Raw genomic sequence first — 22,213 nt, 5'->3', positions numbered from 1 at the left:
GAAATCAGGAAGGATGAGGAACAGAAGTAACATTTTATGAGCATCTACTGGTATTAGATGCATTTCTTATGCCACCTTATATTAACATTTACCATAATCCTGTGGTAGGGAGTATTGTTTTGATTTTATAGACAGATAAATAAATCCCAGAAAGATTCCGTAACTTGAGAAATACATCAGGGCCAGGACAGACACCATCCTTGTTTCCTGCCTGAAGCTCAGAGTGACTGACAGTTATCACTGTCAATGTCTAGGCATGAAATAGTCATCCCAGTTAGGCGTGGGCCTAGGCATGACCTTAGATCTTAAACTCCCGCCGTGATATGAAAGTGGTCTCCTAGCCGTCAGGCATCTTCAGTCCTGGAGTCCAGACAGAAGGTGCCTCTACCACTAGGTGGGGATGTAGCAGCACCACAAATGAGTACACTACAAACGGAAAGACCCTCTAGAACAAACTTAAAAAATAATAATAATTTATTGCAGTGAAACAACATATAATTAACCATTTTAAGGTGACCCTTCTGTGACATTTTGTACATTCACGGTGTTACACAACCGCCACTTCTATCTAGTTCCAACACATTTCCATCACTCCAAAGTAAAACCCCTTCACCATTAAGCAGGTTCTCCCAGTTCTTCCCTCCCCGTAGCCCCAGGCGACAGCTGATGTGCGTTCTGTCTCTGTGGATTTACCTATTCTGGATATGTCATAAATAGAATCATATCATATGTGACCTTTCTGTGTCCGGCCTTCTTCAATTAGCATAACATTTTTGGGGTTCATCCATGTTGTAGCATGTTCCCAAACTTCATTCCTTTTTACAGATGAATAATATTGCATTACATGTATATGCCACCTTTTGTTTATTCATTGATCCATTGATGGACATTGAAGACTTTGGGCTATTATGCATAGTGCTGCTATGAACATGCAACATATACTTGTTAGATAACTTGTTTTCATTTCTTTCAGGCATGTGTACAGGAGTGAAATTGCAGGGTCATATGGTAATTCTATGTTTAACTCTTTGAGGAACCATCAGATTCTTTCCATAGTAGTTAAACCGTTTTGCATTCTCACTAGCAGAGTATGAAGATTTCAAACTTTTTAAAACCATGACTCACAATATAAGGTACATTTTACACTGCAACCCAGGATTTAACTGTGGTACACAATAGCAGTGGTACACAATAGCCACAAGATGGATGTGGCTAGTCCAAATGTAAATGTGCTGTAAAATACTCACTGGATTCCAACTATTTGGTACAAAAAAATATTAAATGTCTCACTAATTTTTTTTATATTCATTAATTATTGAAATGATTTTTGGTGTATTGGGTTAAACAAAGTAGATTATTAAAAATAACTTCACCAACTTCTTGTTGGTTATTTTAATGTAGCTACTAAAAAATTTAACATTGCATGTGTGGTTTGCATTGCATTTCTGTTGGACATTGCTGGCTTAGCACCAGATCGGAGTTCCAATCTTGGTTTTATCACATGACCAGCAATAATCAGTGTTACTGTTACTATCATTACTCTGCTGTGGGACTCACCCTGATAAATTTCAGTTTCCTCCTCTGGAAGAGTAGATATAAAGCCAAAGGAGAGCATATTGCTGTACTTTTTCTGTATTCAGCCTTTTTCCTAATACATTTCTCACTATTGGAATTGTCTAGTCATCTCATCTTTCATCCAGAAGTCTGGTGAAGCCCACGTCCATGTCCCTTCCCTTACACTTCTGCTACCCCTTGTTTGTAATGAACACAAAATTTCAATTGTATATGGGAAAATCATATGCCAAGGTAAGGATATAAGAATTCATAGACAAATAAATATTTTAAAATAATTTTAAAGGATAAGAAAAAGGGGAAACTCCCTTGAGGAGCAAAGAAGGTGGAAAATAAGGCTTGTGGTAGGGTGGAGTAGTAATTTGACCACAGTTGCCACCCATCCTGTATTTATCCAAAATCCAGAGTGGCATTTGGATAAGACTCAGGCAAACCACCAGCACATTCCTGGAGTTGATGAATGGCCACTTAAAGAGCAGGACACCCCTGGCATCTCCCTAAACCCGAAACTAAGAGTCCAGCAGGCTATTACAAGGAGGGAAGTTGCCAGTGTGTTTCTTTAAGGGCGACGGGCTGAGCAGGGACCCCTCACCCTCTTATTTGTCTGAATCTTACGCTGATGGGAGCCCTGAGAATCTAATATTAGCACCCTGGGAATACAAAGCCCTTTCATCTACATAATCTCCTTTAAGATCATGAAGCAACCTTATGTAAAGAGCAGTATCATGTGCACCTTATGAATGAGGAAGAAATAGGTCAAACACGTAAGTGGATCACTGGGGCCATTACTGGGTGGAGCAGGGCTTATCCGACCATGAGCTTGAGTTTCTCCATAGCTAACACTGAGAGTCAGAACCATGACTGTCCACTTCTGTTTCCTTGGGCTTCTCAGAGTGATCTCACCCCTACAGACGGTCTGCAAAGATCATTACTCTTGACCTCACTTGTGCCTCCTAAGCTGAGCCGTGCAGTTGGAGTCGCTCTCCCCACTAGCCTGCTAAGCTGCTGCCTTCCATCATTCAGACAGTTTCTGACAGCCCCACCCTCCTACACAAAGCCCTGCCTGTCTGGTCAAAGGAGGGTGGTGATTCCCCACCCTTTCTAAACACACGCCCTGTAAGACTTTCTCTGTCCTCTGAAATATACTTGCTCCTTCACAGTCACATTTTCTACTACTGTACAGTTAAACGTCGTCTGTGAGTGGGAAGGTGATGTGTGGGTTTTTCTGCCCCACTGTTGTCAGGCTTAGACCACCATCTTCTAAAAGGCAGAAACCTGGGGTCTGTACCAGACAGCTCCATGAACAGATGGTCACGTTGAAAACTTTGAAGGTGAAATCTGTGATGCTCAGTGAGGTATACACTTCTTTTTAAAGTGGTAGTTCCAAATGAAGTGATGCTGTAACATATCCTTAATTCCCTAGACCACTGTCCTTAATCTCAGTGATAATAACCTGGTGTGTGACTATTGTTTATTCCTGATTTACAAGAATTGTCTAGTTATATAGTTTCTGTTGGTTTTCCTCTAAGCTGAACAAAGCACTTTGAATTACTTCATTAACTTCACAGTAGACAGCTTGATAGTTTTCATATTGATTTATCGCTTTCTAATCCCCAATTATTTTTTGGTCCTATGTCAGCTTCTCCTGCTAGTCAGCCAGTGTGTATTTTCATGGATACTCTTGACATGAGCTTTATTAGAACATAACCAAGAAGGTGAATCTATTGCCAAAAAATTAAATAATGTTTGCCAAAGAGTTATACAGAATAATTTATTACCCGGTGTTCTGCTTTTCCTATGCAGTGGTTCCTCCCAGTGGTATAGAAAATCAAGGATTGGCTTGTCCTAAGAGACGAGGCAGTCTGGGGCTGGGAAATAGTGTTCTTCTTTTAGTAGATAAATAACACGTCCAAGGTCAGAGGATCAGGGTCAAAATAAAAAGCAGAATCACGAGTTTCCTAATTCCCAGCCCTTCAACCTTTGCTAGTAGGTAACTATAAACATGGTCCTACCTAGAAAGAAAAAACATTTTAGCACCTAGAAGGAAAAAAATGTAAAATTTAAGTAGCATGCACTAAAAAAACTATCCAAAATTTCTAATTTTCCTCAACTTCATTGATTTGAAAATTATAGGTTTTAATTATTATGTACAGTAAATGGTATCTTGAGGAAAAGTTGATCTTTCCCTTATAACTTAAACTCTGATATTTATTTTTGTGTGTCAAATTGGGAACATTGGTGGGAATATTCACTCTAGCCCTAAAAGGTATTTAATTTTTATCACCAAATAATAGGAATATCACCCAATAACTTCATACAACTATGAGAATGCTGTATTTTTTCGTTTTGCTAGATTATCGTTCATGCAGGGAAGAACCAACATTTTCTTAGTTCTCCTGTAGATGGCAAATCTAAAGGGTGATGATGACTGATATAAATATAAGTGTTTTTTATACTGTGAAGCATTATGTGTCTGCATTTCTGGTAAATAATAATATGCAAAGCTAATGCCATTTTATTTATTTATTTATTTTTGAGACAGAGTCTTGCTCTGTCACCCAGGCTGGAGTGCAGTGGCTTGATCTCAGCCTACCGCAACCTCCTCCGCCCCCCGGATTCAAGCAGTGCTCCTGCCTCAGCCTTCCGAGTAGCTGGGATTACAGGCACCCGCCACCATACCCAGCTGATTTTTGTATTTTTAGTAGAGGTAGGGTTTCACCATGTTGGTCAGGCTGGTCTTGAACTCCTGACCTCAAGTGATCCACCTGCCTCAGCCTCCCTAAGTGCTGGGATTGCAGGCGTGAGCCACCGTGCCCAGCCGCAAATGCCATTTTTTGCTTTTTCAGAAAAGACTTAATATTTTATAATTATGTATTAATAGTTGGCTTCTATTTTAGCCAGTTATATTTGACCTGCTTATATCTGAACGTAAATAATTTCTCAGGTTGCTGGTGGTATTCAAAAATAGGATAATAAAGTTATCATTAGTGTTGTATGCTTTCATGCTAAGGGGCAGTGGGGGAAATGCTGCCATGTTTTCTCTTTGCATACATGTCTTTAAATACATTAAATACTAAGTGTGCTTATGACCTTATTCTGCAGAAATTGAGGTCAAATCTTTATGTGTACAAAATATGTATGAACCACAGCATCTCCTGGTTTTGGCTACAGGTTAATAATATCCAAATATGCAGGCCCTACTTTGAGAGGTTGATGAGAAGACTAAATTAGGTAAATTTTGAGATGATACTAGCCTAACTGGAACCTCTACTCAAATGGAAATTTACCCTGGGCACCAAACATTGGAAGCACTAAAATGTTAAGTAATAGTGTTTGTATGTGCATGTATTTAGACTTTCTTCACCTTTCCAAAACTTCCAGCCTTGTGGGCAGATCTGCCTTACCTTCGTAGCCAGCAGAGGTAGATGGGAGCGAGGGTCTCTCTGTGATCGGCAGGTTCTCTCTCTTCTCCTTCTTTCTCTTCTCTTTTCCTAACCTGACTGTGGAGTTAAAGAGGAATTTTGCGCTGCATATTCTGGGTTCATTTCTCGCTACAGATTTGCTACATAACAGTTATCATCTGCCTAGGCACTCATGTAATCCTCATAACAGATTTGTGTAACAAGGTACTAGTTTATAGACGAGGAAAATGAGGCCATAAGATGCTCAACAACTTTGCCAGCAGTACAGCTTCTATATGATAGAGCATGGTCTGATCTACAATGTCACTTCCCTTCTAATTAATATCCTTTGATTATTTGTTGTTGTTGTTGTTGTTTTTGAGACAGAGTTACACTCTTGTTGTCCAGGCTGAAGTGCAATGGCATGATCTCAGCAACCTCTGCCTCCTGGGTTCAAGCGATTCTCCTGCCTCAGCCTCCTGAGTAGCTGGGATTACGGGTGCCTGCCACCATGCCCAGCTAATTTTTGTATTTTTAGTAGAGACAGGGTTTCACTATGTTGGCCAGGCTAGTCTTGAACTCCTGCCCACCTCAGCCTCTGAAAGTGCTGGGATTACAGCCGTGAGCCACCGCACCTGGCCTGAATATTTGTTCTTGAAGTCACCATTCAGTTGTCTGAGGCAGGGTCAGAGGAGAGGCTCAGTTTTCCTTTCACTAGTGTGCAGGCCCAGGTTAACTGGTGCCCTAGTTCTAATTCATTCTAATGGTGTCTCAGTGCCAGTTTTAGAGAAGTGCCCAGCAGGTGCCCAGTCGGTGTGCCCTTTGTTCAGCTTTGTCTGTGTATGCCCTCTGATATACAGCCCAGCCCCAGGCCCTAATATTAGGCCTCAATAAATACCATTCTTTTACCCCGCTCTAGACCTATCAAAACACCTTGGGTGACAATGGACAGAAGGAGGGGGCCTTCCATGTGCAGAGCAGAAAGCAGAGTAAATTCCAGGCTTTCTCTCCTCCACTCCCTGCTGCCGCTTCTCAGGGTCTTTTATTGTCTTCTGCTTAAACCCTTCAGGGGCTTCCCATTGTGCTAGACTTCCTATTGCTTTGTCTTGGCTCTGGGTTCCGTATAAAACCCCTTCGCAGGGGAGCTGAGTAGGGAAGAAAAAATGAGGTCTGCTGCTAGGTTTCAATGAAAACAATTTTGGAAGACATGATTTTTCTTGTTTATGTTTGAATCTGGACAACACCAAGCTTTGCTATAATGAAGTTCTATTGCATTCAAAAAATTTAAATGTATTTCAATTCATTGAAAAAAAAATTGGAATGGATAGTAATGGAATAAATGTTTTTCAAAACTTGCTGAATCTATTTTGTGAAGATTTATATATGTGGGTTGGATTTTTTTAAGGGAATGATTATTGTGTTGGATGCTTACCACATGGACATTGTGTGGCATCATTTCATATTTTTTCTCTAATATTTCTTAGGATAGGATAGATCTGTCCAAATTGTTCATCAAAAATAGGTCAAAAGAGAAGTTTGTTATTTATCTCAACACTTTGTCCTTTAGATTATCTCTAAAAGCCCTCTTATTCTGCTGTTTAAAGAAAAACAAACCCCTTTTTCCATACTTGTCACCATTGATTGTAACTGTTGTCTTTGTATCTCAATTCAGGGGATGCTTAATTTGATTTGGGACTGTTCTTAAGATACAATGTATAATAGTGAGAATATAATGTAGTTCATGCTTTTTTGGAAGTTGAGACTGCTGATCAAAAATTGATAAAGCAATTATTTTCTTACATTTAGTGATTTCCTTTGTTTCCTCAGGATGCCAGTGAAACATTTCTTTTCTGCCTAACACATTCTGTTCATGAATGTACATGTCGCTCTGTGACAGTAATTACACATGTGTACCCACGTGTATCCGTCTACAAGGAAGGGGGGTGGATTCCAATCCTAACCCAATCAACTCAATCAGATGGTTTAAAATCATTAGGTAATGGCTCTTGATGTTGGCAAGCATCCAGACTGTTTGCAAGGCTTTGTTTTCACATTTTTTGAATGCCACACAATTTAGCCTCAAAAAATTGTCCAAAATGCTTTTTAAAAAAGTAAATTAAGTATGAATTAAAACAAAAAAATTGCATTTCTTACACATTTTTTTTTCCACAGGCAGCAGATAACAGGCAGGCATGACAAGCTTGCTCATTCACTTATTCGCTCAACATATGTTTATTGCATGAGGACTTACTGTGTGCTATGGAAATGTAGGGAACACAAAGCTGAGTAAGACACAGGTCTTCTGGAGGAAGAGACAGGACAGATGGTTATAATCGGGATCAAGGCAGGAGGAGAGTAAATGCCATAGATTGTGAGATATAATCCCTGTATCCTTTACCACTGTCATCCCACTCTGCTACACACGGCTTGCTAGGACATAGGTACACAGGTGACCAGTGGGTCACTTCTTTCTTCTGACCACCTACCTCTTTCCCACTGACCACCCAGAGCTACCACCAGCCCATGTGGTATCTTGATAAAAAAAATAGGCACCCCTTCCTCTGAATTGAGTCCTGGGCTGATGCAGACCCATGCCAGGGTAGAAGCAGCCCATTGCCACCTCTGTGCCTGCCAAATTGGAGAGTGGAGTTCAGACTGGATTTTCATCATCAATCACCCCACCTCCACTCTAGGTCAGGCATCCTTGTAGAGATCACAGTCTGTATAATGAATCAAATTAATGTGAAAAATAAAAGCATTCTTCTCGTAGAAACCACAACCTGTATAATGAATCAAATTAATGTGAAAAAATAAAGGCATTCTTCTCTCGGTTTCTCAGAATTGGATACAGCCCCCAGGGAATACGTCACCCAGGCTAAAGCCAGGCAGGAAGGCAGTGAATAGGCTGGGAGAGTCGATGGGACCTGAAGCACCTCTGCTATGTTAAGGAGTACCTTAGCATCTCTTCCTGAACTTTTTTTTTTTTTTTTTTTTGAGATGGAGTTTGCTCTGTTGGCCCAAGGCTGGATCAGTGGGCACAATCTAGCTCACTGCAACCTCCGCCTCCCCAGGTTCAAGTGATTCTCCTGCCTCAGTCTCCTGGGTAGCTGGGATTACAGGCGGGTGCCACCACGCCAAGCTAATTTTTGTATTTTTAGTAAAGATGGCATTTCGCCATGTTGGCCAGGCTGGTCCTGAACTCCTGACCTCAAGTGATCCACCCGCCTTGACCTTCCAAAGTGTTGGGATTACAGGCATGAGCCACTGTGCCCAGCTTCTTCCTGAACTTTCTCTGAAGAACTTGGTAAGCATGATTCTCACCTTGCTTGTGATTAAAAAAAAAAATAACAAAGTTACGATAAATGTCTCAGAGTCTAAAATAGACCTAAATTTTACCAGCCATATGAGTTTGACCTTATTTTATGCCTCCTTAAGCCTCAATTTTCTCATCTGTAAAATGGGGCTAATAGTATTTACTTCATAGGTTTGAGGTGAGGATTAAATATAAAAATACATGTATTTTTAAGTACGCTATTTATATTCAACAGATGTAGATGGTGTCATTTAGTGTCATCACTTGTGTCAGGCCACTTTCCGACTTTTTCCCACTCTTTTTTTTTTTTTTTTTTTTTTTTTGAGATAGTGTATCGCTTTGTCGCCTAAGCTGGAACGCAGTGGCCTGATCTCAGCTCACTGCAAGCTCTGCCTCCTGGGTTCACACCATTCTCCTGCCTCAGCCTCCCGAGTAGCTGGGACTACAGGCGCCCGCCACCACACCTGGCTAATTTTTTCGTATTTTTAGTAGAGACAGGGTTTCACCGTGTTAGCCAGGATGAACTTGATCTCCTGACCTCGTGATCCGCCCGCCTCGGCCTCCCACAGTGCTGGGATTACAGGCATGAGCCACTGCGCCCGACCTTTTTCCCACTCTTTGATACCATTTTCTGAGGCCTTCCTCTTTTCCTGTATTACTGTTATCTTTCACTCAGCCCCCAATATCTATGTCCGATTCCATGCTTGATGATTCATTGTATGTTCTCCTAAAATTTTAAGGAAGGATCCCTCCTTTTTACAGATATGAAAGCTGAGATAGCTTTAGGTCCTCTTAAATCATAACTGAAGTCACTAGCAAGCCAGGAACACATTCAGATTTTACTGTTGTATTTTAAAGTACCTCTGTCCAGGTGCCTCTTCTGACTACTTTTTTTAAGCCCCCCAGAGAGAGAGGAGACAAAAGGATAAATGTTTCTACTCAGCTTGCAGCAGGTGTCATTCTATTTGATTTGCAGGCCTTTCAACAAAACAAAAGCCCTTTTCTGTTCTTTTACAGTATATGCCCTCTCTAAAGGTACTCAAATGAAAAAAAAGCATACACTGGACAAGATTTCAGGTTCTAAGAGACAGAAACTGGGCTCTTAGTTGCTGATTCACTCTTCACAGTGAAAGCCAGATGCCATTGAAAACATTATTTTCTAAGTAGCATTTACATTTTTATGATAGTTTCCCTTGAAATATATATGAGTGGCATTCTCAGCAAGTTAGTATGTTTGTAGCAGTTAAATAGTGACAACTTATATATTTAAGTATTGAAAACTTTAAAAAGCCAGTTAAATTTTTTAGAAAATAAAGTCAACAGAGAGAATCTCTATGTATTTGAGTAGCAATATACAATAGCATATTTGCTTATTGCAGCTGATTTTAAATGTCTCCAACTTGCTCTCCCCAAATAGTTACCACTGGTGTTCAAAAGTAATATATCTTTTAAACCACATAAAGAGTAAAGAAAAAAAAGTGTTTAGCTTTTTTAAAAAAGAATTCTATTCTAGAGTCACAAAGGATTCATAATAAGAATGAATGGGCCAGGCGCAGTGGCTCATGTCTATACATTGGGAGACCAAGGCAAGCGGATCACCTGAGGTAAGGAGTTCAAGACCACTCTGGCCAACACTGTGAAACCCCATCTCTACTAAAAATACAAAAATTAGCCAGGCATGGTGGTGCATGCTTGTCACCCCAGCTACTTGGAAGGCTGAGGCAGGAGAATCGCTTGAACTCGGGAGGCAGAGGTTGCAGTGAACCGAGATTGCACCACTGCATTCCAGCCTGGGCAACAGAGTGAGACTGTCTCATAAAAAAGAAAAAGAAAAAAAAAAAAACCAATGTAGCTAAAATGTAATGAAGTGTTAACTATGGGCAAAATACTATGCTGAGCCCCTTTCATATATAGTGCTATTTATTGTTTCCAGCAACTGTAGGAAGAAAGTACAACCCCATTTTACAGGTGAGGAAATGAAGGCTTAGCAAAGTTAATAACTTACTTTGGGGCTCAAAGCTAGTGAGCGCTGGTGCCAGGAGCCAACATGGGGCCCTGCCTTGAGAGCCTGTGCCATCGTTAATCTCAGGGTACCCTGTAGCCTGCCTGTTCATTCATTGCCATCTGAGTCTTAAGGAAGCACCAGATCAGATGGGCTGATCTAAAATATGAAATTTATTTTCAGATATAATAATTGTTTCAAGGTAAAACCTTTGGGTCTTATTTTACCTAGAATCCATACATTCAAAGTACAAGTGATAAAATCAGCTCAGCAACTTGAGTATGCACATGAATTAAAAAGAAGTCAATCTGATGAGAGATTTCATCAGAATAAAGTGTATAAGTGGAGCTGGAAATCTGAGTGATTGAGTGCTTGCCATTTGGGTAAGTGTAATGAGTTTGAAAAACTGATTAAATTGATAAAGTATCTTAGGGCCTTTCAGGACATAGTTTTAAAAGTTTTATTTAGTGTTGAATTTTAAAATATTTTAAGACAAAATAAAAGTACATTGTAGTCTTTTACTTCCATTTCTAAAATGAACTGTTAATCTAGGAAGTCCTGTTTGTGTGTTGATTTGGGGAGTTTGCCCAACATTGCTGTGTTAAATACTTATTAACATGGTTTATTACTTTTTTGTTGTTTTTTAGAAAACATTAATCATGAATGTACTGGGACTTGGGAAGGATCCTGTGGTTTATGAGATAGTTGGCTAAATCCCACCTCCTCCAACATAACCTGTCATTATTAAAATACAGTACTCTGATTTAATCCCCTGGTCAAGCTAAATGATAATGTGAAACAAAGCTAACCAATATCAGGACACCTGATATCAAGAATTCGTGAAATCAAAAGCCATTGTAAAGCAAGGAATCTAATGCTTTGCTTCTTGTCCTTTTCATACAAATAAAATAAAATAAGCTTCACTGGGCTTGGTGAGTCTTAGAAATGAGAAGTTTGAGAATAAGATTCATTGTGGAATGTGTGGCATTACAAAAACAAGCCACCTAAGCAGTTTGTACTGTTCCCTTAGAGTGCACACGTTCGGGCTCCGGTGCCCCGTGAAAAGACTGCATTTCTGGGAGGGAAAAGTACAAAATGCAGATTCCACCGTGCATGTGGAAGGCAGGGAAGAAAAAGCCCAGACAAGCGTCCTCTTGTTGAGCCTCCTTACTGCAGGGGGGCTGACGGATGGGGTTTTTCAAACCGTCGCTGCAACCAGATGCAGGGCTGCAGCTTTGCTTACCGCAGCGTGCTGCAGTTGTGTTTATTTCAGGGACAGACACAAGGGGAAGCAGCAGCCAGAGCACACCCGGGCCGCTCACGGGAAACCTTGCTGAAGAGAGAGGATCCACCGAAGCTGGGAAAATTCCTCCGGCAGCCTAGGCGGAGGCTGAGCCGCGACTCAGGTTGAGACAGGGGCCAGGGGCAGGGGGCGGCGCTCCTGGCCCATCCCTCAGCCCTGCGGCGGCCGTGAGGGCCGGAGGCTGCCTGCATCGCGTCAGGGAGGCCGGCCTAGAAACCCTCCCTCCCAGGAGAAAGCCGATCCCAGTTCAGGTGGGGTCTTCCTCGGTTCCATACCTGACTGGAGCCGAGCTGGTGGGCGGCCGGCAGCCGGCGTTTCTGGTGATGACAGCCCCGAAATGAAAGCAGCGCGGCCGCCGCCTCCGAGGGCTGCAGGGAGATCAGCGCCCAGCAAATAAGAAGCAAGTCCTGGACCCGGAGGAGGAGGAGCGGCCGAGCATCTCTCTCTGCTCGGCGGTGTCCTTTAGATGAGGACTCCCGGCTGGAGCCGGAGGTGAATCCGCAGAGCTGCCTCTCGGCGCCTGACCCCGCGCTGACATCACAACCTGTGACAGGCGCATCACGCCCGGTACCTGCTCCCGGCAGCTGCCCGTCCTCCCAGCCTCTTTGTATGCCGCAGACATGGCCAGCCAGCAGGATTCGGGCTTCTTTGAGATCAGTATCAAATATTTACTGAAATCCTGGAGTAATAGTGAGTAATAGAAAATAACCTTTTTGTTTGTTTGTTTGCTGGATGTTGCATAAGGCTGGAGAAAGAAAATCTCAACTGGACACATATGTTTGTGAGCCACGGAAGTTTTTCTTTTTTTCTTTTCTTTGCTCTTTCTTTCTTTCTTTCTTTCTTTCTTTCTTTCTTTCTTTCTTTCTTTCTCTCTCTCTCTCTCTCTCTTTCTTTCTTTTTTTGCTTCCATCTGCTGTGAAAATCAAAATGTCAGAGACTGAACTAGCTTTCCTTAAGTGCAAAGGCTGCAATGGAATTACAGTAGATTGTGTTTGATTAAATTTTCAAGTGAGGCAGCCCTTCAGACTCTGGGGGAGCTCAGGATCAGGCATTCCTGGCTGCATTTCCTGCCTTGATGTTTATTTGATTTGTTCATGCTTTCTCTAAATATTTTGTGAAGTGTGATTTAATCAAAGGGGTGTGGCAGGGTTTCAGAGTACTTTGTAATTGTTTTTTTAGGGTATTGTCTGGAGAAGGAAAAGTACTTAATAGTCCAAAACCTATTACATCCTTTTTGTATATAGAGGCATCTGCAGATTTATTTGATCTCTCCCTCGTCCATGTGGATGATGTTCTGAATGCCATTTAATATTTGAATTTTTAAAAATCCCAATGTTTGCTATAGTCCAAATAATGTACTTTTTTGAACCATAAACAAGTGAGGTTTTGACCCTAATTATTTATTAGGATAGCAGAATATGATGGCTTCTGAAGTTCCATTTCTGACCTACATAAGGATTTTAGCAATACGCTGTTTCAAAAAGACAACCTCTAAGCCATCGTGGATCTGGAATCAAATTAAAATGAGGCCTTCAGGTGATCAATGATGCCTTGTATTTTCCGAACATTTAAAAAACCAAGTCTTCTCTATGTCACTAACAGCCTTTGTAGTTGCTTTGGATAAAAGACCAGCAGGTATTACTGATCCTTTATTGTTTTAAATAAAAAATTTTTCCCATGAAAATTTTAATATTGTGTTATGTGCATACTGATTAACCTACCTGTGCTCAAAGAGCTAGTGATTAATTGTCTCCTACACAAATGACCGGTGGCCAAGATTGTTCTTATGTAAACAAAACCTGGGCAGGAGAACCTGTGCTGTAATTGCTTTGAGGAAGAGAGCTTAAAGTACCTTCAGCCTTAGGTATTCAGGGATGTGCATCTCTAAGTGATATCCATAGAAACCATTTTTTCCAGGTCATTTTGCACCACTGTATACACTATGGGGCTTGTCTGAAGCTGTTTTTCTACAAGTGGGAAGCCATTTGGGAGTAATACTGTTGCCTAAACACCATTCTTTATTTGTCATAGCTATAAATCATTTAACTTGGATTCATTATTTGTATAATCCTTTACACTCAAGGATGAATCTTCCTTTGTCTATCTGCTCTTTGATTAATGAAAAGAATTTGATATGCAGTGTTCTTTATGGAACAGTTTTCCAATAACTGAAAAAACTCACTTTTGAGTTTGACATCAGTATGTGGTTTTTAAACATATTTGATTATTCCAAGACCAGACTATTTTCTTCCATCTATTTTTGTTATTGCCCCATTAAATAGAAAATTATGTTGTGACAATACTGAGGCCAATGGGATTTCTTTTAAAAATCTCTCTCCCCTTGTCTATTTTCAAATCACTCTAGATAAAGTATATATTCTCTACACCCTTCCTAAACTCCTCTCCCCACATACTTACATCAGGAAATGATTCAAAATGACTGTTCTTTTCTACTTTGAGAATATCTGTGATACAATTTTGAATTCTTCCAATTCATTCAGCAAATATTTATTGAATACCTACTATGTGCCAGGCTGTGGGGCTACATGAGGTGAATAAGACACAGTCCCTGCCTGCTGTATTAATTTTTTTATTTCAGAGTAGTGAAGTTGGTGGCTTTCCAGCATTCTTTTGAGGGGAGAATGTTTTCAGTCCTTTCTTAAAAGAGGAAGAGGAAATATACTTTGTTTATGTTCTTTAAGCTTGTTACAACACTAACCTGCTTACAACCTAGCATAGTTCTCCTTGCTAAGTTTTACATATTTTGAGCAGCAAAGAGAGAAAGGAATTTGTCTGTGTAGAAAACAGAGTAGAAACAGAAGCCCTAAGGCTCAATATAGTGTAACCTTGGCTGAGAGGATGCACCATGGGGCAAGTGGCTAATTGCACCTGCACGCACCTGCATGCGCATGCCTGGCCTCACAAGTTTGAGAGGCGAGGATGTCTGCCCACATACCTGAATGGAGTCTCAGCCTCTTAATTATATGGTGGTGCTTATTTACAAAAGTGCAGCAATTAAAAAGCAATAAAACAAACTCTATAACTATGGCTGGCTGTTTTGCAAGGTGTTAGAAGAAAGGTAATTCCATAAGCATTTCCAGGTAAAGGTTTCCATATTTTTTTTAATGGCACATTGTGGGGAAAATGTAATTATGTATGTATTAGTCCCCTCCAAAGAATTCACAAGCCAATATACAGATCAGTCACTGGCTAGTGAGGTGTACTAGCTTTCATTCGATGTTCATTCTGGTAGTCTCCTCTTCATTGGCACGTGTACTCTGTCAGGCTGCCCTTTCATTTGAATGGAGGTGGGAATTAAAATGGCCTTGATGTCTGGAAATAACATGTCCTATGTAGACCTGAATGTGGAGGCTTTCCTGTCCCCTTGGATGACTGTCCTGTTGCCCTTTCCTGCTCTTATCTAGCCCTTCCCCAGCTGTCTAGTGGTTCTCATGGCTGCAGCCCCTTGTTGATCATGGCCACAGCCTCCACATGCCCTTCTCCCGCATGTTGAACCTGGAATGCTCCAGTGGTGTCCTAACAGTCAAAGGCTGCTCCCCAGCCCTCCTTTGCTTCTGAGTGTCAGTGGTAGCCACTTAGGACCCTCTTTGAGCTCCTCGTTCATCCTCTCTCATGTTTTTCTGCTCCAACCAACCAAGCTTAATCTACTCACTCTCCTCTGTGTTTAACTAACACGCTCCCAAATTCATGCCTGTACACCCACCAGTCTCCTAATAAGGCCACACTTACCTAGAATGTAAAAATGGCAGGGCCAAATGGGCTTGGTTCAGATCTCTTGCTCCTGCACTTGCATGGCTTCGGACAGTTAAGTAATCACCCTCTCAGTTTCCTCATCTGTAAAATGTAGGGCAAAATAATGGGTACCTCATAGGAGTAAATGAGGTATTAAGATATAAAGCACTTAACATAATACCTAGCACATTGTAAATGCCCAATAAACATTAAATAATATTCATGTATTCTAATGCTCTCCTCCCTTCTAAATCCACTTCAAATCAGACGTAGACCACGGCTTCCCTTAGCCTTGGCATCCAAAGTGGGTTATTTTATGAGTAATCAATACTTGCTACACTCTAGAGAAGAGAACTACATGAATAAATGTCAAAATTAGTTGGTTATTTGGGGCTGGTTTTTTTTTCTCCCAGATTTACTTTTTAACTTTACCCCTCGACTACTTTAACTTTCCACCTCACTTACTATTAGAGTATCCCTACTTACCCTAAGCGCATACTTTCTAGCAGCATGGGAGTTGGTCTGGGAATTTTCTTAGTGGCAGAAAGTCATGTTGGCCTCTTAGGTTTGCTATAGAACAAATTTAGAGTGGATAGTTCAAGCTATTTCCCAGGAAAGAAGGGCTTGCTGTATACCACTTCATAGAGCTGGTGTGTGAGCCCCCACACTAATCTGAAATCTCTAAAGGGCTTCCTTGTGTCTCTGTCCACCCCAGGATGCCTGATGAACACACAGGGCCCAGTGAATGAAGGTATATTCAGAATCTGTTCAACACCTTGCTCTTTTCAGGGCAGTGTGAATCGTTCCTATAACATATGGCAACTCTTGCTATACACCATGGAGGGAAACTTTTGAATGCCCTTTAACTCTTTCACGTGTTTAGAATTTCATTGACAAATGAACTGCTCTGGGGAACCGAACAATCTCTCTGCAGTAGGAAGGGGTTGGTGTGCATTGTGAAATGTCTAATGTTGCTCTAGAAAAGTCTTGCATCAATTAGGAGCATCAGATTCAGCATTTTTCAGGTATGTTGTAGTGAGTTAAGTTGTAGTGATAAGGACAGGATCTGTTCAACATAGAAATGCTGGTTAGTATGGGGTTAGCTCTGGGGCCAAAGAGAAAAGTCATGTGCAAGCGAGGATGGAAAGCGTCTCAGATTCTCTGCAGAGCAGGGTTTATTGATGCCTCTTTATGTCGCAAGTGTACCTGAAGGACACTGTGAGAAAGGCTTAAGAAAATCTCAAAATTAATTTTAGTTTTAACCTCTATATAGACTTGGTTGAAAGAAGTGGAAAACTAAGAAGGTTAACTGAGTTGCCTAAATCCAGCAAAGGGGTATAGATCAAGTACAGGCATATTTAATTGGGTTGTTTAAATAGAGGAAGTACCAGCACTGCTCCAGGCAATTAGAAGGAGACTTACTCCAGTGTCCCGTCCACACCCTCTCTAAGGCCATGGGGTCACTTCTGCTAAAGCAGTTTACAGCTCTAAGGAGAAATAAAACCCCAAACCAACATCCATGCTCTCTAAATAGAAAGGATGTATCCCTGGGCTTATGATTAAGACAAATCAGAGGGATTTTTTTTTCCCCATTCAAATGCGTGGACAGTTCTTGAATAATAACTGCCACTCCGTATCAAGTACTATGCTCCATGATTTATATAGAGGGCAACGACAAAATTGTTTTTCCAAACTGTGACACTTTTGAGAGTGAAAGTTAATAATTATGCTGAGACACTGGGTGCAAACTGGGACTGCCCTCAGCAAAGAAGGCCATATGACCACTCTGTTTATTGTCTTCACTCTTTCCAATAACCCTGTGAGTTTAAGTAGCATGCACATTTTCGATGAAAAAATAAAACAAAAAAACCCCCCAAAAAAGAAACAAATGGGACTTGAGATAGGGATTTGCTCAAAGCCAGGATGGTAGTAAGCTCCATAAACCCTTCCCCCAGTCCAGCTGATAATTGCATTGTTTGTTTTAATCACTCAAAGGACCAAAGGATAAAGAACACTGTGAGGAACTTAGCGCTTTATAGGTGCTTCCATTTTTATTTTTGTTGGCTGATGTCTCTGCCAGGTCTTAGCCTTCTTTGCCCTCTCTCGTTCCCTCCCTGCTCTTTGTCTCTCTGTTTCTCTCTCTGTGTGTTACACACACACACACACGCACACACACACCTGCTGGAGAGCACCATCCCCTCATATAGGCCTGTTTGAAAGACCTTAAGTGTTCACAAGTCCTTTCCGTCATTGCAAGCAATACATAGACAGTTCTGTGCCCTGTGATCATTTGATTAAATGTATACAGACATTCACAAAATTGGATTATAGTAAAAAGGCACATTTCTTCTGTTAGGAGTGTTTTAGGTATATTTTCCCTAGTTTCAAAACAAATAAAAAAGCATGAGTGATGTTTACTTCTTTTGGAATGGTAGTTTGCTTGCGTTGTTGAGGTTTCCCTGATGTGTTGTTTTTCTGTTTAGGAAACAGTAGCAAATTCACTAATTGTCTTTAGCAGTGAGATCAGGGAGAACATTTCCAGGGATAATGGAAATCTATCTATAATTCAGGTGTCCCATTTACTTGATAGCTCTGGCCTGCTCCGCCATAAAATCATGTACAGGACTGGCAGCACAAAGATACATTTTGACGTCTTTGCCTGCTCTTGCATGCTGCTTGATGGAGTTGCCAACAAGAATTGAAATAGAAAGGCAAACAGCAGTAGGCAAGAAGAGATGACCTGGATAATTTTACAATCTGAGAACAGCTCAGACATTTGAGAAAGTTGCCAATATTTAGAGGTTTCAACTGATATAACATGCCAAGATTCTCCTATCCTAAACAGACAGCTGTTTCAAAACATTTTAATACCCACAACTCAGTAGTTTACTTTTGGGTACAATTTAAGGAGTCAAATAGGCTACATATGTTCTAATCATCTTATTAGTAACTTCCGTATTTCTGCGTCTTATGTGGTATTAGCAGTGAACTGGTGTCAGATGTGAGTTTGGGCTAATGAGAAATGACATTTTACTATGTTCGTGGTTGTTCTGTAGACTGATAGACACAGATACAAGCTTTTTGTGCAGGTTCTGTTACTGGTACTCAACCTTACATGTATTTAGTGCTTTGTAGTTTGCCCAGCACCTTCAAACACATTTCCTCATTTGATGAGTGAGATGCCCTGATTATTAATTAGCCAGTTTCTTCTTAAATACTTGTGGTTTAGAGTAAGATTTAATTCTTCCTAAGTTTAGTTTGTGTGGCATGAGATACCCACATGGCATCATGTAGGTATATTTTGAGAAGTTTCAGATCAGATTTAAATGAACAAATAATGATCTTTGTCCATGGTATTTACCTTCAAATAGAACTTTTAAAAAATGCAATATATCTTGGTATTTATCACTTAAAAAATACAGAAGTAAGTCTGTCCAAAAACATATGTATTGTGATTTTCCAAATTTATTTGTACCCTAGAATTTCTCTTAGTCCTCTTTTTAAAACATTTAAACATTTATAATTTTTCTTAATGTGGTGCCTTCTGGGAACCATCCACCATTTGCACACTACCCCATTGCAGAAGATTTAGCAAGCAACCACTTCCTGGAAACGTGAATGGCATTTGTGGAAAAAAATAATACACAACTTAACCTCATTTTTTTTTTCATACTAATGTTTTTCATTTGATAGATGCCATTCATCATATTCCTTTCAACATTGTTCTGTCACAGAACTGCCAGCTACGTGAATAAGAGAATGCCTTCTTTTGATTTGAGCTGAAAAGGTTGCATCTTCTAGGCTTGGAAGAACAATGGGAATGGGCTTTTCCATAAGAACATCTTTACTTACCTTTCAGTGCTGGATTATACTGCAAATCTTACTACCTAAGCATTAATTTTTCTTAGTTATTGCTCCAACATGCAACAGTGTCAGAGAAGCGAGGCAAGCACTATTTAATACCTATTTACTGAGCATCAACTGACCACAGTACACACTTTGTTTTGGGAGCTTCATAAATGCATCCCACCTGGATCCTTCATCCAGGCTCCCAGAGCTTGTCTTCCTTCCTTGTTAGATTCAGAATTCAGGTACATTAATGCGGAAGTTTCCAGGACTTCAGGGATCCTAGGGAGAGGTATCCAATGATGTTTCAGAGACAGAGTAGGCCCTAGAAAATTTTATTGTGGGAGAATGTGTTTGATAGATTCTGTTGACTTTAACTTTATGGGTTTGTACTTTCACTACATCAGAGAACCATCAGAAGTACAGGCAATGGTCTGTAAGAACAGTTTCAAATATTTCTTCTAGCAGATGGCTGAAGGAGAAGAGGAAATGTAAGCTATTTACCCTGGAACACTTGACCAGATTTCAGAATATGGGGCAGCAAGCATTTCAGACAGGCATTCCTTACATTAGAAAAATGTGAAGAGGAGTTACCATGTTTATCAGAATTTTGCACATGGGACAAATTTAAAGCCAGTGGTCTTTCATTCTGAGTGGTTCTCTCACTCTTCAAAATACTTGGGAGATTAAACAGAAGAGCTATGTTTCTCTCTCTCTCTCTTTCTCTCCCCACCCCGTATGTGTGAGAGAAAAACTGAATTATATATTTCCGTAAGTCAAATTTAATGATCAGATATCTCACCTATATTCTTACACTTTTCTATTTTTCACAGAATATACAAGCACAGGCATTTAAATGTTAGTCACCCAAAACTCCAGATGCTAAGCAGTGAAAGTTTGTATTCTGCCAGCATATCAGACTCTGTAATGAGTCTGATTTGGTTTAATTCCTTTCTGCTGTTTAGTCATTTGATGAGCTGCAGATGGAAATTTAAGCCAAAGCCATAACATTTCAGCTAATACTTTTTATGCTACTGTAAGAATTTGTTGTCATGTCAATTTAAGGGAGTTGAAATCTTTTTTGAGAAGGCATTCAAATCTGCATTAAGTGCTTTTATCAACTCTAATTTGATATACAACTCCGACTGCTTCTGCTGTTCTTAATCAATTGCAAAGTGCAAAGTAGTTTAGCAGTGGAAGACAGCCTTGAAATTCCAGGATTTCTCAGCTAATGCCACAAGCACAACATTATGGAAATATACAATTAAATTTACATTAAAAATTTTTCCTGTGCTTAAGAAACACCAGGCCAACTTCTTTGAGTTTAGCCTTAAATAGGTAAATATGTATTTTGGCAGCCATGAAAAGAATAGGGTATTAGATTAACTAGGGCAATACTTTGGGAAAATTCCATTGGAATGTTACGTTTATGCAGGAGAGATTTAGCCAATCAATAAGATGGTTTATTTTGTAAGTCAAATCAATAAAATGTTTGAACTGCATAAATACAAGATTGGGTTTTTCTTGTCTGTTTTTCTGTTATTTTTCTGTGTGTGACTTTGGCTTTCTTATTCTCTCATTTTCTTATACGAAAGGAACAAACCTGACACTTGTCTGTCACTGATTAATGTAAAGGGTTTTGAATACTTGCACTGAAGAATGAGGTTTCGGTAAACATCATGATATTCATCAGTTATTTCTCCTGCACCATTAAAGCCAGACTGAAAGAGGTTGAGTTGTACATTATTGAACTTGACTGATAACTAGAGGCTGGATCTCAAGCCTAACTTTCTAAGGTTGGTCAGCTTCTTAGACTAGCTTGCTTTTCAGTATTCTGAATAAGAAAAAGTTGTCACACTACACAGCCTATCAGGTTATTTCTGTTGTTACTTTTTGCAGTTAAGTCACTGTATATCTAACTCAGTAAATCTGAACAGTATTGTCTCCAATATGAAGTGCCAGTATTCTTGGTCTGGAGACAGGCATTTTTTTTCTATAAAGTGAGATATGGTGTTTATGGAAATTGCTGGCATTCTGAATGTTTTTAAATATATCATGATACAGCTAAAGGATACTCTCCTACATTTCAGTAGATATCATGTTTCAGTTAACCCATGTTGAAATACGAAAGGTCATAAAAATGCAAGAGGCTGTTAGAATATCTGTCTGAAACATCTTTGGTTCACCTTTACTTAATGCCTACAGCTTAGGTAGAAAGCTCTGTGACAGCATTAAAGAATTTTAAAACAAAAGAGTTGCTCTAGGTGAACAGATTGCCTATGAACATAGCAGACTGTAACCAGTGAGTTTACAACTCAGTGTTTGCAAGTAAGAGCACCAATTAAAAGACAAATTGAAGTTTTTCTTTTTAAAAAAGTCTGCTTTTCAACGTTTAGTTTATGAACACTACCTGTTTAACAAATCTCCCCTAAAAATGAGGGCTTGCAATTGAATGACGACATGGACTTAACTATAGTATCACTTGTTCTAACACCCATAAAATTAAACTTCTACATTTTTATTTATTTATTGTATTTATTTATTGTATTTATTGTATGTGGTATTTGAGACGAAGTCTCGCTCTCTTACCCCAGTTACCCAGGCTGGCGTGCAGTGGTGCAATCTCAGCTCACAGCAACCTCCGCATCCTGGGTTCAAGCGATTCTCCTGCCTTAGCCTCCCAAGTAGCTGGGATTACAGGTGCCCGCCACCACACCCGGCTAATTATTGTGTTTTTAGTAGAGACGGGATTTCACCATGTTGGCCAGGCTGGTCTTAAACTTCTGACCTCAAGGGATTACAGGCGTGAGCCACTGCGCCCGGCCAGTCTTCTACTTTCTTAATGAGAAATTCAGCTTCCTTAGGGAGTTTTGAGGGTCACACACTGAGTGTTTTGTTTCACTTTCCTCGTGATTTGGTGGTGGCCGCCTGTTGTCTGCTTCTCTTCCAGGTTGAGGGTGCAAGACAACCTGTCTCCCTTCTGTTTTACTTGATTGAATACACCTGCAAGAAAATAGGAACAC

At 40.2% G+C, this 22,213-nt stretch overlaps 1 protein-coding gene and 1 long non-coding RNA gene across 8 annotated transcripts in view; one reads left to right on the top strand and one right to left on the bottom strand.

Moving 5' to 3' along the window:
• Nucleotides 1–663: 663 nt before the first annotated feature.
• On the bottom strand, nucleotides 664–11,955 carry LOC108524833 (uncharacterized). Its single transcript, XR_001884142.1, has 3 exons — nucleotides 11,867–11,955; nucleotides 4,977–5,072; nucleotides 664–3,584 (listed from the first exon to the last, which is right to left on the bottom strand). It is a non-coding gene; the product is annotated as an uncharacterized LOC108524833 (long non-coding RNA).
• The window catches only part of FRY (FRY microtubule binding protein), a 275,761-nt gene continuing 265,055 nt past the window's right edge, over nucleotides 11,508–22,213 (top strand). For 3 of the 7 annotated variants that reach the window (XR_001884138.1, XR_001884139.1, XR_001884140.1), the window contains exon 1: nucleotides 11,508–12,281. Coding sequence is in view for 4 of the 7 variants with exons in the window: in XM_017865930.1 (XP_017721419.1) it covers nucleotides 12,212–12,281 (70 nt within the window). In the remaining 3 variants the exon portion in view is untranslated. The remainder of the gene's footprint in view (nucleotides 12,282–22,213) is intronic. The other 4 variants (XM_017865931.1, XM_017865932.1, XM_017865930.1 and 1 more) reach the window with 3 other exon arrangements.

The sequence above is a fragment of the Rhinopithecus bieti genome, unplaced genomic scaffold, assembly GCF_001698545.2.
Source record: "Rhinopithecus bieti isolate Rb0 unplaced genomic scaffold, ASM169854v2 scaffold_81659, whole genome shotgun sequence".
Lineage (NCBI taxonomy): Eukaryota > Metazoa > Chordata > Mammalia > Primates > Cercopithecidae > Rhinopithecus > Rhinopithecus bieti.
This window is presented reverse-complemented; position numbering and strand designations above follow the sequence as displayed.